At 40.8% G+C, this 14,415-nt stretch overlaps 1 protein-coding gene across 3 annotated transcripts in view; it reads right to left on the reverse strand.

Annotated features, from left to right (window-relative positions):
• Window positions 1–2,188: 2,188 nt before the first annotated feature.
• The window catches only part of ercc6 (excision repair cross-complementation group 6), a 37,052-nt gene continuing 24,825 nt past the window's right edge, over window positions 2,189–14,415 (reverse strand). For 2 of the 3 annotated variants that reach the window (XM_031905066.1, XM_031905067.1), the window contains 7 exons: window positions 13,739–13,858; window positions 13,474–13,568; window positions 11,688–11,833; window positions 9,286–9,759; window positions 5,470–5,665; window positions 4,224–4,302; window positions 2,189–3,027 (listed from right to left, as the gene is read on the reverse strand). In XM_031905066.1, the coding sequence (XP_031760926.1) occupies window positions 2,614–3,027; window positions 4,224–4,302; window positions 5,470–5,665; window positions 9,286–9,759; window positions 11,688–11,833; window positions 13,474–13,568; window positions 13,739–13,858 (1,524 nt within the window). In that variant the 3' untranslated portion in view covers window positions 2,189–2,613. 3 annotated transcript variants of the gene reach the window in all.

The raw sequence follows: 14,415 nt of genomic DNA on the forward strand, positions 1-14,415 counted from the left end.
AGGCTAGAATAAAAACGATGCAATAAAAAAAAAAAATTACAAAATTACATAAGTGTGTACACATGGCAAAATGTGTTTTGAGTGCATGTGTGTGTGTGTGTGCAAGTAAGTGTGAGTGCTGTGAATGTGTGAAGCCCCCCAACCCCCCCCAAAATGTATGTGTGTGTGTGCAAGTGTGAGTATAAGTGTGTATTAGGTGTGATTGTGTGTATATGTAGCACTAACCTGGGGTCAGATGAGATGCAGATCGCTGCAGAAGACGCCGGGACAGCAGCAGGAGATGTGAGTATCAGGCACAGGAAGGGGGGGGGGGGGGGGCGGAGGGGGGAGTGCAGGAAGTAAGGGAGAGAGAAGAAAAAGTCGGACACGTAGAATCTATGTGCCCGACTTTTTCTATGGGGCCCCTGGGCGATTGCGCCCCAGGGGCCACTAGTAACCCCCCTCGTTCCCTAGGGGGTCCTTTACTTTGCAATCGTTCTCTGCGCTCGGATGAAGCAGTGAGCGCAGAGAACGAGCGCAAAGGAAAGAAAACGTAGCTCCTACGTGCTTGGGCGTTCAACACCTTTTTATGCCAGCACGTAGGAGCTTCGTCTTTGGCAGGGAAAGGGTTAAGAGAGAGCGTTTCTGCTGGGGTTGCAAGGTGTTTTGCCCATGGGTCAAAACAAAGGGGGAGGATATGTGAGAGATACAAGCAGTAAGAACACTGTTTGGTGTATTTTCCAACATTGTTAAAGGTGGGATACATGTAGCACCAGGGAAAATGCCTGGTTTAGCAGCAGCTAGTTCTGGTTTCATGCAAATGGATTAGGAAAAGCTGCATAGGTGAGTCCTGGAGTAAATGGAAGGTTAATAGGATAGGTCCTCCATTCCATACTCCAGTTTAGGTTAGGATGTTGATTTGGCCAGCTGTAAGTAGCTGCCTGGTTAGGCTCCAGGTGAGCAGCAAATAAAAGGGCTGTGGGATTACACAGAGTTAAAAGTGAGAAGTGATTGGCGTTTAAGGTTGGGGACTCAGAAGGGTTCACTCTCAGAGCGGGGCACAGGGCAGGATGGTTGCCTGCCTGTGTTAGGAACTCCCAGAGGTGCTGGGGTGCCACCTGCCACTGCAAGGAGCAGAGGGAGTGGTAACCAAGTGAGGAGTCACCCAGAGAATTGCCAGGAGTCACAGCAAAAGGTCTCTCAGAGCACGGCACAGGGCAGGAAGGTTGCCTGCCTGTGTGAGGAACTCCCAAGAGGGGTTGGGGGTGCCACCTGCCACTGCAAGGAGCAGAGGGAACCGTGACCATGTGTTTGCGTGCCGGAACATTGAGGCTTGGCGTTATGTGCCAGAAGCTGGTATCCCAGGAGGGGACACAAAGCAGGGCTGAGTGAGTAGCCCAGAGTGTTCACGAGTGTGAGAGTCACTGTGGATGTGTGAAAGCTATTGGGGATGATGAGAAGCCCCAGGAAAAAGGTTCCAGTGTGAAAATTATCCTGGAAGGTGAGAGCCCTGAAGCTGGGACAAATCATAACCATGTCTGATGAACTGACCTTTATGTTTATGTTGGGAGGAGTTTACCTCAAATAAACCTATGTTTTTGAGAAAGAAACATGACGTCACGTGTTGTGTCCCTGTCTTTTATGCTCCAGATCCTCTGCATGCCTGCCTACCATTGCTAATTCCCCCAAAATTACATGTACAGGCAGCCAGCATGTCACAATATATACATACATATTTATATACAGTATATGGTCTTCCTACCCAAGAATAAAAAGGGTATATAACAGTATAGCTGACATGGATGTCAGCAGGATGTCTGTTTTAAGGGACCACGGGGCTCCTTTCTGAAACATTTTGCACTATAGAACCCCTGGGTGTAGGTCCTTGCACAACCTGTGTATTTACCATGAATACAGCACTGCCTGCATCTGGCAGCATGTGGGTGAGTACAGTAAGCTAGAATAGCACCATGTTGGCAGCCTCTAGCTTGAGCTTATTTTAGGCACACAAGCTAGTGAGAGCCAAACAGTGCTATGGGGCCCTGAATTTAGTGTGTGTCTATGTGCTCTGCACCTGACAATTTTTACTTTGGAACAAATTGCACAGTAAAGATGCAGAAGCTATTGCCCCAGGCACAGCAGTTTAAAGGCTTACATTTTTGTGTACCATATGGCTCTTACGTTTGGGTCTGGGAAAATGAGGCCTTATTTTTTTTTTAAAATGCTTTTAATGGAGTGCTATGAAAAAGTTCGATTTGTTTTCTTTAAATTTATCCATTCAACAAAAATTCAAATATTTAATAAATAACTGTTAAATGCTATAATCCTTAACATAGCTTCATGGTGTGAGGTATTTAATCCAGAATTTCCAGAATGTTTGTCAGATTGTTTTCAAGAATATATTGTAATGCATTTCCTGGTCCCAGCCTACTAAAAACCAAAAAATAGGCATGTTGTTTGCTGTAACTTCTGATAAAGACACCGTAAAACAAAATGTAGTACATGGAATATAAAATGCTTCACATATCTCACTCCGGCAGGTCTATATGTTGAACCTAAAAACATATTGGTATTTTGTCTTTATATCCCTTATTCACACAGGTCCACATTTTCCTGAAACTGCAGGAAAAAAAATCAGTGAAATTCAGGCTTTAGTCGCCATACTCCTGTACCATCAGTATTCCTATGGAAGGTGCAAAGTCTTCTTAATAGCTCACGAAAGACGCATGATTGTTTTTGAGATAATTTATTCTCAAACTCCTGCAACAATTCCTGGGTGCTGGCTTCACCATCTACCCTTGCCTGGAAAGCAATGAAGTTCCTCATGTCTGCCAGCAGCTCGTCATGTTCAGTAGTACCTGCTGAGGGCACGCCAGTACCGGTTTCATTTTCATCACGGGGTGGTAAAAGCATATTATTTCTTGCCCTCATGCGTGAAAGAAGGGATGATGAAGAAAGGGCAGCAGTGGCAGTGCTCTGATTTTCTCCACTAAAGTGTGAGGGGGCATCAGCACTAGACTGATCCTTTTGCTTTGTAATGTTTAAGTCCTGCATAAGGAATAAAAAGAAAAGTCAGTTTTTCTAACTAAGGAAAGGAGAATAATACCATAGAGTTTAAACTTTAAAATACCTCAGTCATTACAGAATACTGCAACTGGTATCACATTATATATACCAGACTTTATGCATTATCACTGCATATTTCCTTAGTTTATTAAAAAATGTGCAAATACTGTGACCAACTATGTCTTCATAGGTCAATTAATTGTACTGCAGACAAACCTAAAACTATAACTATAACCTAAAGCACTTATGGATCAGCATGTTTATGTATACTTAATAACCTCCAACAATACTTAACCAGAGCAGTGCCAAAAATGAGCTCACTGATTCACTTAGCTAGGGAAGTATTTACAGACATTTTTAATTGTAATAGTTCCTCTGTAAACGAGCTATCCTCATTAATGGGTAGAGTAGAGAATAGGTAAAAGCAAAATGATCATAATTTATAATCAAAACAAATCAACCAAAAGCATCAGCACAGCTGCAGATATGGGCATCTTGCCTGAAAATGTGCCATCACACCTTGTGTCACTGACCTTAGATCAGTGGTTCCCAAACTGTGAAGCTGCTCCCCCCTGGTGGAGCTTAGCAGGAATGCATATTTTGTTTCCTGGAAGCACTAGAAGGTAATTTAAAATGAGTACTTATTTACTGTGCTAGATATTATCAAAACTGTGGCTGAATAGCTAACACAGCAATGCTTTCCTTTGCAATATTGTTATTAACGGAGAAGACTGATATAAAATGTCTGAAAACCACTGTGTGTCCACCTTTCTATTGGGAAAAGGATCTGCTGAAGTTGCATTTTACTCACTCATCTTCTGATGCACCATGCATTGGCTGACATGTCACCACATAAAATTTTCAGACCTGCCTGATCCTCAAACCAACCAATATCCTTAGAACATGGATATCAACCAAGACTGTCAAGCCACACACACAATCGTACAAATAAAGGTGGTCATACACACAGTTAAGAGATGAAACACCAAAAAAGACCCCAAAAGGTGGTGCTCTGCATGAAAAAGAGTGCATTAGAGAGTTTGCAAGGCCTATAATCACCTCTACTTCGAGTGCCAGGTGGGCAAAATATACCCTAAACATAGCAGCTCTCAACCCTTTGCTGGCAGAAATACACAGGCAAAAAATTGCGAACCTATGTAATTATAACTCATAATTACCTTGCATTTGTCTTGGGGAAGTCTGCCTGGGACATCAGGAGTCTGTAGCAAAGGGTTTCTTTTCTGGCCAAATCTGTGCCTAAAATATATATACAGATTGTAAGCACAAAACCTGTAATATTTCCTTTGTTAATTTTGTAATATACAACAAATAGTGAGTCACTGTACAGTCAAGCTAAACATCCAGGCATAGGGCTTCTACAATACTTGCTGGTTATAACTCAGTTATAAACTTAAGTGGATTGTAACAATGATTTTTTTTTTTTTCTTCAAAATATTTAGTGAACTCTTGGTTCCTGAAGGTGTCACTTAGATTGTAAGCTCTACGGGGCAGGGACCTCCTTCCTACTGTGTCTCATACCACATGGCACTTATATATATATATATATATATATATATATATATATATATATACACACATATAATAAATACAATAAATATATATATCACTTGTCCTCCCTGTGTGTAAATTTGTATATTGTAAGATTGTACAGCGCTGCGTACCCTTGTGGAGCTTTATAAATAAAGTTATACATACATACATACATGTTCCACATCTTCCACATTATTGCCTGTTATTCCTTATAAGTAATATAATCATACTAGAATAAACCCTACCCTATTCCCAGCTTCCCCTCCACCGCCCCCCCCCCCCCTTTGAAAGCTCCCACCCCGCAAGAGCTATTCTGTTCAGAAGTTTCCTTGTCTGTTAACCTGCACGCGAACTTTGACTGTGCCATCTTTCTGTCTTCTGATACTCTTCTTTCAGTTGTCTGTACAGATCTTGCAGGAGCATGTGTAGTTGAAGCCAATTCAAGATATGTATTCAATTTCGCAACAGAAGAGCATCGGAAGACAGGGAAAGATGGCCCCTTTGAACTCTGCTGCGCAGCTGTACACATTTATGGCAAGTCAGGACACAGGAAGACTTCTGAAAAGAATAGATGCTGCTTGTTTATTTAAAGAACAAGGAAAGGCTATTTCACTAGCGTCCCTCACTGATGTTTCTTTTTTCCTCCGGCTTCATTGAGCAGTAGTGTAAAATTTCTGGTTTTACCGCACATGCATTAATAACAATCTGTGCTAGTGACTCCTGGGCCATCGGGAAAATAGTAAGCAAAATGCATGTGCAGATATAAACTTAAGTGGATTGTAACAATGATTTTTTTTTTTTTTTGTTCAAAATATTTAGTGAACTCTTTGTTAATGCAGCATTTAACCTTTTTATATATTTATGATTCCTTACTTGGTTCCTGAAGGTGTCACTCCATTCATTCCAGTCCATGTTGGGACTCCAGAAGAAGCAGCATAACAACGTTGGCGAGAGGCCTTTAATACCCGCAAGGCCTCATGAGCCACACGGCTTGCTTCTTCCTCCACCAACACAAAATCCGGATTTGCGGCATCCATAATAACATCATGTTTCATAGCGCTGTGCACACCTGTAAAGTAGTGCTTACTGGTTTATAAAACAAGCATGTAAAGTTTTCACGCTGTTCACAAGGTCCTGAGATGATTTTTTTTTTTTAACCAGCAATGCTCTGTCTACAGCCCTTCTTAGCAAAGATTCCCTAGAACTTTCCTCGTACATGCCATTTGCAGTTTAACAACTGGAGAACTACATGTTTCAAACCCATTCTTAAAAAGGTTACGCTGGACCCATCCTGCCTTTCTAACTACTGTCCCGTCTCTCTCCTGCCCCTAGCCTCTAAACTCCTGGAACGTCTTGTCTTTTCTCGTGTCACTAACTTCCTCTGCACCCATAATCTGCTGGACCCTATGCAGTCTGGTTTTTGGCCTGCGCACTCCACTGAGACGGCCTTATGTAGAGTGGCAAATGATCTCCAGACTGCCAAGGCCAAAGGACGCTACTTGGTCCTCATTCTCCTAGACCTTTCCTCTGCTTTTGATACTGTCGACCATTCTGTCCTTATACAGATTCTCAATTCTCTGGGTATCCGGGATCAAGCAGCATCCTGGTTCTCTTCCTATCTCTCTAACCGCTCCTTCTCTGTTGCTCTTGCTAACAAATCCTCTACCCCGGTTCCGCTTAGTGTGGGGGTGCCTCAGGGCTCTGTGCTTGGTCCTTTGCTGTTCTCCCTGTACACTCTCTCTTTAGGAGACCTTATTTCTTCTTTTGGTCTTAAATATCACTTATATGCAGATGACATCCAGATATATTTAGACACCCCTGCACTAACCTCTGACGTTCAAACCCAGATTGGTAACTGCCTCCTGGCTATCTCCTCCTGGATGAACCGACGCCAGCTCAAACTTAACCTAACTAAAACAGAGCTCATGGTCTTCCCGCCCAAACCTGGCCCTCCTCCTCCTTTCACCATTACTATTGATGGCATAACCATCAACCCTGTAAATTTTGCACACTGCCTTGGGTTTATCTTTGACCAGTCACTCTCCTTCTCTAACCATATTAATAACACTGCCAAAACCTGCCGCTTTTTCCTCCGCAATATTGCCAAGATACGCCCCTTTCTTTCACAAGTAACATCTAAAACACTAATACATGCCCTTATCCTTTCCTGCTTAGATTACTGCAATTCCTACTAACCGGCCTCCCAGACTCCCACCTTTCTCCCCTGCAATCAATTTTATACTCTGCTGCCAGGATCCTCCTGCTCTCTCCTAAGAGGGAACCTGTTCAGCCTCCATTAAGCTCACTTGCATGGCTGCCTGTTAAGCAAAGGATAGCTTACAAAATCCTTCTGCTGACATTCAAAGCCCTTCACTCCTCTGCTCCTCACTACATTTCTTCACTGGTCTCCCTGCACATTCCAGGTTGTCTCCTCCGCTCCTCTCAGAGCCTCCATCTGTTTACACCATCCACACCCATTGCGCTCTCTCATCTTAAACCTTTCTATCTCGCTGCTCCTTACCTCTGGAACTCTATCCCTGAATCCCTCCATAGGGAAAACTCACCCACTCTCTTTAAGAAAAAGTTCAGCTGTTACCTTCTGGAGCACTAAAACATTATTTTGCCCAGTCCTGCACTTAAGGGCAAATGCCCATACCTGGTGCACTCTTACCTTGTGGTTTGTGCCTGTATGTTACCCAACCACTTAGATTGTAAGCTCTACGGGGCAGGGACCTCCTTCCTACTGTGTCTCATACCACATGGCACTTATATATATACATATAATAAATACAATAAATATATATATCACTTGTCCTCCCTGTGTGTAAATTTGTATATTGTAAGATTGTACAGCACTGCGTACCCTTGTGGAGCTTTATAAATAAAGTTATACATACATACATGTTCCACATCTTCCACATTATTGCCTGTTATTCCTTATAAGTAATATAATCATGCTAGAATAAACCCTACCCTATTCCCAGCTTCCCCTCCACCGCCCCCCCCCCCCTTTGAAAGCTCCCACCCCGCAAGAGCTATTCTGTTCAGAAGTTTCCTTGTCTGTTAACCTGCACGCGAACTTTGACTGTGCCATCTTTCTGTCTTCTGATACTCTTCTTTCAGTTGTCCGTACAGATCTTGCAGGAGCATGTGCAGTTGAAGCCAATTCAAGATATGTATTCAACTTCGCAACAGAAGAGCATCGGAAGACAGGGAAAGATGGCCCCTTTGAATTCTGCTGCGCAGCTGTACACATTTATGGCAAGTCAGGACACAGGAAGACTTCTGAAAAGAATAGATGCTGCTTGTTTATTTAAAGAACAAGGAAAGGCTATTTCACTAGCGTCCCTCACTGAAGTTTCTTTTTTCCTCCGGCCTTCATTGAGCACAAAACAAATTGGTGCCTAACATTTTTGGCAATACTGTGAAATGCACTTTCCTTCTTAAATGGTCCAGTATTACCAATGTTGAACATGGGAATCAAAATCAATTAAGATTCATTATTGTGTATCTAGCTTAAATGAGCCAGTTACAAGATTATTTCACTGCAGTATAATTAATGGAAAAATCTGAACATATATTGTGACACAAACTCCCATTATGGCTGGCTAACAGCTAACATAATGTAAACCACACTGTGAAACATATGATAGTAGAAGCTAGAAGTTTTATAACTTTAAATATGGTAACATTCTTGTGTGCCTTCTAATATCAAGGATATAATAATCAAGGAAGCACCATCATAAAAAGGACAACAATTAATACCAGTTAAATCATATGTAAAAATATGCAAGCCACTTATACCCTTAATGGGACTGCACTAGGCAAATCCATAATGGAGAAGGACCTTGGAGTCCTTGTAGATAATAAACTTGGCAGTAGCAAGCAATGCCAGGCAGCAGCTGCAAGGGCAAACAAGGTTTTGAGCTGTATTAAAAGGGGTATAGATGGGGAGGAGGGTGTTATTCTTCCCCTTTACAGAGCGCTGGTAAGGCCCCATCTAGAATATGCTGTTCAGTTTTGGTCTCCAGTGCTCAAACGGGACATTATTGAGTTAGAGAGGGTTCCAGAGAAGAGCAACTAAGTTGGTAAAGGGTATGGAAAGTCTCAGTTATGAAGAAAGACTGGCCAAGTTGGGTTTGTTTACACTGGAGAAGAGGCACTTAAGAGGTAACATGATAACTATGTATAAATATATAAGGGGATCATATAATAACCTTTCTAATGTTTTATTTACCAGTAGGTCCTTCCAACGGACACGAGGGCACCCACTTCGTTTAGAAGAAGGGAGGTTCCATTTAAATATTCGGAAAGGATTTTTTACTGTGAGAGCTGTGAAGTTCCAGTCAGTTGTACTGACTGATACATTATATAACTTTAAGAAGGGGCTGGATGGATTCTTAGCAAGTGCGGGAATACAGGGTTATGGGAGATAGCTCTTAGTACAAGTTGATCCAGGGACTGGTCCGATTGCCATCTTGGAGTCAGGAAGGAATTTTTTCCCCTCTGCGGCAAATTAGAGAGGCTTCAGATGGGGTTTTTTTTGCCTTCCTCTGGATCAACTAGTAGTTAGGCAGGTTAGATATAGGCATTATTGTTGAACGTAATGGACGTATGTCTTTTTTCAACCCAACTTACTATGTTACTATGTATGTTACTATGTATGATGGCAGGGAGATAATTACTCACCTGATTTTTTGAAGAGCTTTTCCAGGACATAGTCATCACTTTTCCTTCGATCCTCATGCTGATCACCTTCCTCTCTACGGAATGGGTTTTGTTTCACTAAATGGGAAATTCTTTCACCTTCATACTTGGCATCTTTTCTCCTCTTAACACTTTTGCCTTTGCTCTGGTGTTTCGTCTTTGCCTTGTGCTTGCGATGGCAGTTTTCAGGCGCCTCTGTCAGAGATCCTTGTTTACAGTCTTTCCCTGACTCAAGTTTTATAGATGTGCTAGGAGTAACTTCTGAGTTAGATCTTGCTTCAAAGCCAACAAGCATAGGATTTTCTTGGGCATGCTGAAGGACACTGTTTAATGGTTTGCTGGGCAAAGATGGGGTATTTGATATGGAAACAGGTGGTTCTTTATGAAAAGTAGTCTGAGTGTGTGCTACATTTTGATTTCCAGGGCGCTTTACAACTTGAACATCAGAACCAGTTCCTAGGAAACACAATCAACATAGAAACAGGCGCAAAATGTATTAATAGCTTAAGATTATTTTTAATACTATATTTACATAAAAATGCTATAGCATATACGATATTGTATATATTCTATTTTAATCCACTAGCCTATTTTAAGAACTATGGGTTGTACTTATTCACCCAAGTAGGGGTTTGCAGTGGAATCTGTTATACACTTTCCAGGTTTTTGGTTCTATCTAAGCCTCATCCTCTGCATAGTGTCTCCAAGAGACCAGATTCGCCCTTCTGCTACAGGGACCCTTTAGGAACTGAGGGCTTCAGTTTCTGAGCAATGTTATGGCTGCTGGGGGAAGAGCTGACCCACCTACTTCTATAGATGTTCTGCCTTTTTCAGTGATGGGCTAGGTTGACAATAAACAAAAGTAACACCGTAACAGAATTCTGACTACATATCTCACCTTCACAGGTGTCCCCTAGTAATCTCTTAATGAGTTAATAACACCCAATCACAAACAAAATGCACTGTAGTAGGCAGAGACGGGCCAAGCCAACCAGGTGCCATAGGCGACCCAGCCTGCCACCTCGCCAGTGGGGGTAAGAGATTACAGACTAGGGGCTGGCAACAGAGGTACCTGCCTAACACCCCCTCACTGTTGCAACCTAGGTAGGAGCCTCTTCTGCCTACCGCTAGTTCCAGCCTTGGTAGTAGGGGAAATGCAGGGTGGGGTAGTTAGGTTCTAGAGGTATATCATGTAAAACAGATCAATGTTTGAGTCAGAGAACTAAGCATCTTTAGGTGTCTCAGCTTAATAAGGACACGGAATATAGATTTCTATAGACATGTATAAATATATTAATTATGAATATGTAAGGTGAGCATAAAAGCAAAAGAGAACATCTTCTGTTATATATTCATATATAATAAATAAAATATAAATTATACATTCTTTTGTTTGTATTGGTAGCCTCCCTAAACATTTCCAATCCTCCTTTCTTTAGCGCATTACTCATGAAATGTAAAATAATTAAACTTGGTTCTGTATTGAAACAGTTTTTTTTTTATTCCCTCATGTTTTATACCATTGTGTTCCGTCCCTCTTATTACTGACTTTAGGCCTGTTTGAGAGTCTGGCTTTTCTAAAACCTTTTCATTTTCCCTTAAAATATTTATCTCATCTTTTATCTTTTATTCATTTAGCTATTTTCTCTTTACAAGTCTGTCAGCTATTGTAAAATTCTCTACAAATATCCTTGCCCTTTTAGCCATTGCTTAAATGTTTCAATTTTCTAGTCTTTCCACATTTCTCGCCTGCTGCCTTTTGGGAAGTTTATTTTTTGTTCTTTAATTTTCATTGTGCTTTAACCTTATGTCTTGTCTTGCACATTTGATTTCCTCTGTTTTAATGAATGTTTAGTTGTATATGCTTGTTGGTCTGTTCAACTGGTGTTGCTGTAGTGCCACTGAGGTGACAAGTATCCTTTGTTTGACTTTGCTTGCTTTTGCAATTAAATTTGCGCTATAGGCAGTTATATAAAATTCTCGTAAATCTTATCTTCCAAGGACATAAAAGTACGATTTATGGAAATTCATATACTTAACGATAATTTCAGATGTGCGGAATGTTACCTTACGAACATATCATGGTACGATCCGAAAGTTATGAAATTTTTGTATCCAAACGATCGTAAACAGTTAAAAAAACTTTCTGACTTTGAACCTTCAGTGCATGTTTTTGGAAGCCTCCCATAGGACTCAATGGCACTCTGCAGCTACAGTTTTAAGTTATTAAAAATACGATTTTTTTGTAATCGTAAACTATCGTACATTGATAAATGGGCCCAAAGTGTTTTTGCTAACAAATAAAAACACAAAGCCATGCTTGTTTACTTGCTGCATAACTTTGAATGCCTGTAAGTGAAATGCAAGTTATTTTGATTTCCTACCTGCAAAAATGGCACTGGTCTCTGTTCCGTGGCTGGTGTCTGGACTACTAAAAGTAAACAGCTCATACAGGTCATTGGATTTGAAAAAACGCCTCTGTTTTGGGTCTTTCAACACACGGTTAGTCAGGAACTGTTTAAAAATTTGCCTGAAAAAAACCCCCAAAACTATTTCACTATTTTACCATAAAAAGAACAAGTAGGGCAAATGCTGCATAATCCATTGTTGCCTGATGTACTCAGCTCAACCTGTACAACAAGTTGCCACATATTAATTAAAACATAAAACAGCTTATTTTGAACAATTAAAGACTTTTATAATCACTAAGTCACCAAGGTGGTTAAGAAGAAGCAAACCTTTTTTTTTTTCTATTTTTCTAGCCTTCTGTGCATGCCTGACAGAGAAGCAGCTTTTTGGGAATGCACAGAGAAGCAGGTCAGTGTGCAGCAGCTTATTTTCTGTGCCCATACATAACTGCCTCCAGGGCTGCAGCAGGGAAGCTAAGGAGACCAAGCTAAAATGGCAGCTGTTATTTTAAACAAACGGAGGGAGCTTCTAGGGCTTTCATGGTAAGCTTTCTGCAAAATAAATATAGCGTTCAAGCTTGCACTAATGTGTCTAATCTACTGGCAGTAAAATGCCAAAATGATTTTCCTTCTCCTTTAAGTATGCATTCTTTGGGTATAGTATTCCTCTAAATTGCCATGGAAAATTAAACTGCACTGATTTACCCTGACAGAAAAGAGATGTATTGCATTTAAACACCACTTGTGTCTAAAGCTGGCCATACATGTACCGATAAAATTAGGTTTCGTATTCGAATAATTTTCGACCCGTGTGGGCTCCAAATTATCGTCCTGTTAATTTTTGTACCACCGGATGTTTAGGTGATCGGGCAGCTTGGAAAATTTGGGCGGCTAACAAAAAAATCTATGCATGTGTATATCATGGATATCAAACAATATCCATGGAGGACCTACAATGGAAGTCACACAGTGTACGATTGGTGTCTGCCAATTATTTAATGTTCAGAACATTCCCTGATCTGTATTTTATCCTACAATTTCAGTCTGAATGTTCGTTTCAAATCATTGCATTTAAGCGTATGACCGATATCCGAATGTTCATCGGAAGAAGACTAAAATCTTAACATGTATGGCCACCTGTAAGCAATTGTTTTTTTTAAATTTAAACAGCAAGTATTCATAACAGTGAATAAATGGAGCCATTGTGATGTAATCTAATGGTCACAAGCTTCATATCTACTGGCACATCACATTTTCAGTATTTCTGTATGAGGAGCATGGACTTATATCAAGTGCTTTTTTGACAGTCAAGGCCTAGTTTTCTTATGCAATAAAATAAAAAAATACATGTGCTATGGTGAGCACTGCCCATCCTCTAAGAATTGTAGAATAAAAATGAATTGGGGAAACAACAGCCACACAAGACACACAAACAGCAGCCACATATTGATGTCTCACTCCTAGGCAGGAAGAGCAAATTTCAATACAAACACACACCTCCAACTAGATGTTAGAATTTTGAGTTGAATTTCATTAACAATGCAATGCGTAAAACAGTATAATGGAAATAACACCACTGAACATATATGTGTGTGTCTATAGTTCCCAGCTATAGTAAAGAATGTGTGAAGCTATATTGGAAAAAATTTAATTTGTTAGGCACAGACCATTTAATTATCAATCATGTAATGGTAGCTGTGCAACCATCATTTAAAAATAAATATGCTTTTGTGCCAGAGACATGTAAGCCTGTAAGCTATACCTGTGGTAGATTTTTTCTTCGATGGTACCAGCAGTAAGCAGTCTGTAAACTGTCACCTGCTTCTTCTGTCCAATTCGCCAAGCCCTCTCACGAGCCTAGAATATTCACAAAAATGGTAAATATAGCAACGCAGTAAAAAATAAGACAGAAGACAAAATTATGGGGTATCAAAAGGTGAAGCAATTGACTGACTATAACTGTTATAAAGCTTCTTAGTGAAAATGCTTGGTTTCCCCACACTATAGACTATTTTTCTGACTCTCACCTGGGTATCAGTACTAGGATTCCAATCGGGGTCATAGATAATAACTCTGTTGGCTCCGGTCAAGTTCACACCCAGGCCCCCCACTCTGGTAGTGAGAAGGAAAACAAAGAGCGAGGGGTCCTGTAACACACATAGTAACATAACATACAGCAAAACATAAAAATACAATTTACATATGGAACTCACACATCCATACTTCTCCACATTAAAATCTTGAAGCAATGGTATACTGTTTTACTGAGAAAGCAACAATACTAGAAATGTCACATTGTGTACGTTATTAAAAATATAATCTTAAAAGGAGAAGGAAAGGCTAATAAAGAGTTAATCTCAAGCTACAGGCATACCTTCAGTTCTCTCAATAGTGCCCTTAAGTCTCCCCATATTTCTGCCATTCAGATGATCAGAAGCCTCATAGGGAAAAAACACACTGAGCTGTGTAAAGAAAGTTCCCATAATGCTTCGCACTCCTGCACCAAGACCGGTGTACATGCTCAGTTTGTAAGACTATGAGGAAGCTTTCTGCTGATTGGCTCAGATCCACATTCCAAAGGGGTGGGATTTGAGTTCTTAGAATTCTTGAGGTAGGGGGGAGCAGGACAGGGGAGAGAGGAGAGAGCTGTGTGTCTCTGGAAAACAGACAACAAATCCTGTTTCTTTTGAAAGAGAACAGCGTT

The sequence above is a fragment of the Xenopus tropicalis genome, chromosome 7, assembly GCF_000004195.4.
Source record: "Xenopus tropicalis strain Nigerian chromosome 7, UCB_Xtro_10.0, whole genome shotgun sequence".
In the NCBI taxonomy this organism is placed as follows: Eukaryota; Metazoa; Chordata; class Amphibia; order Anura; family Pipidae; genus Xenopus; species Xenopus tropicalis.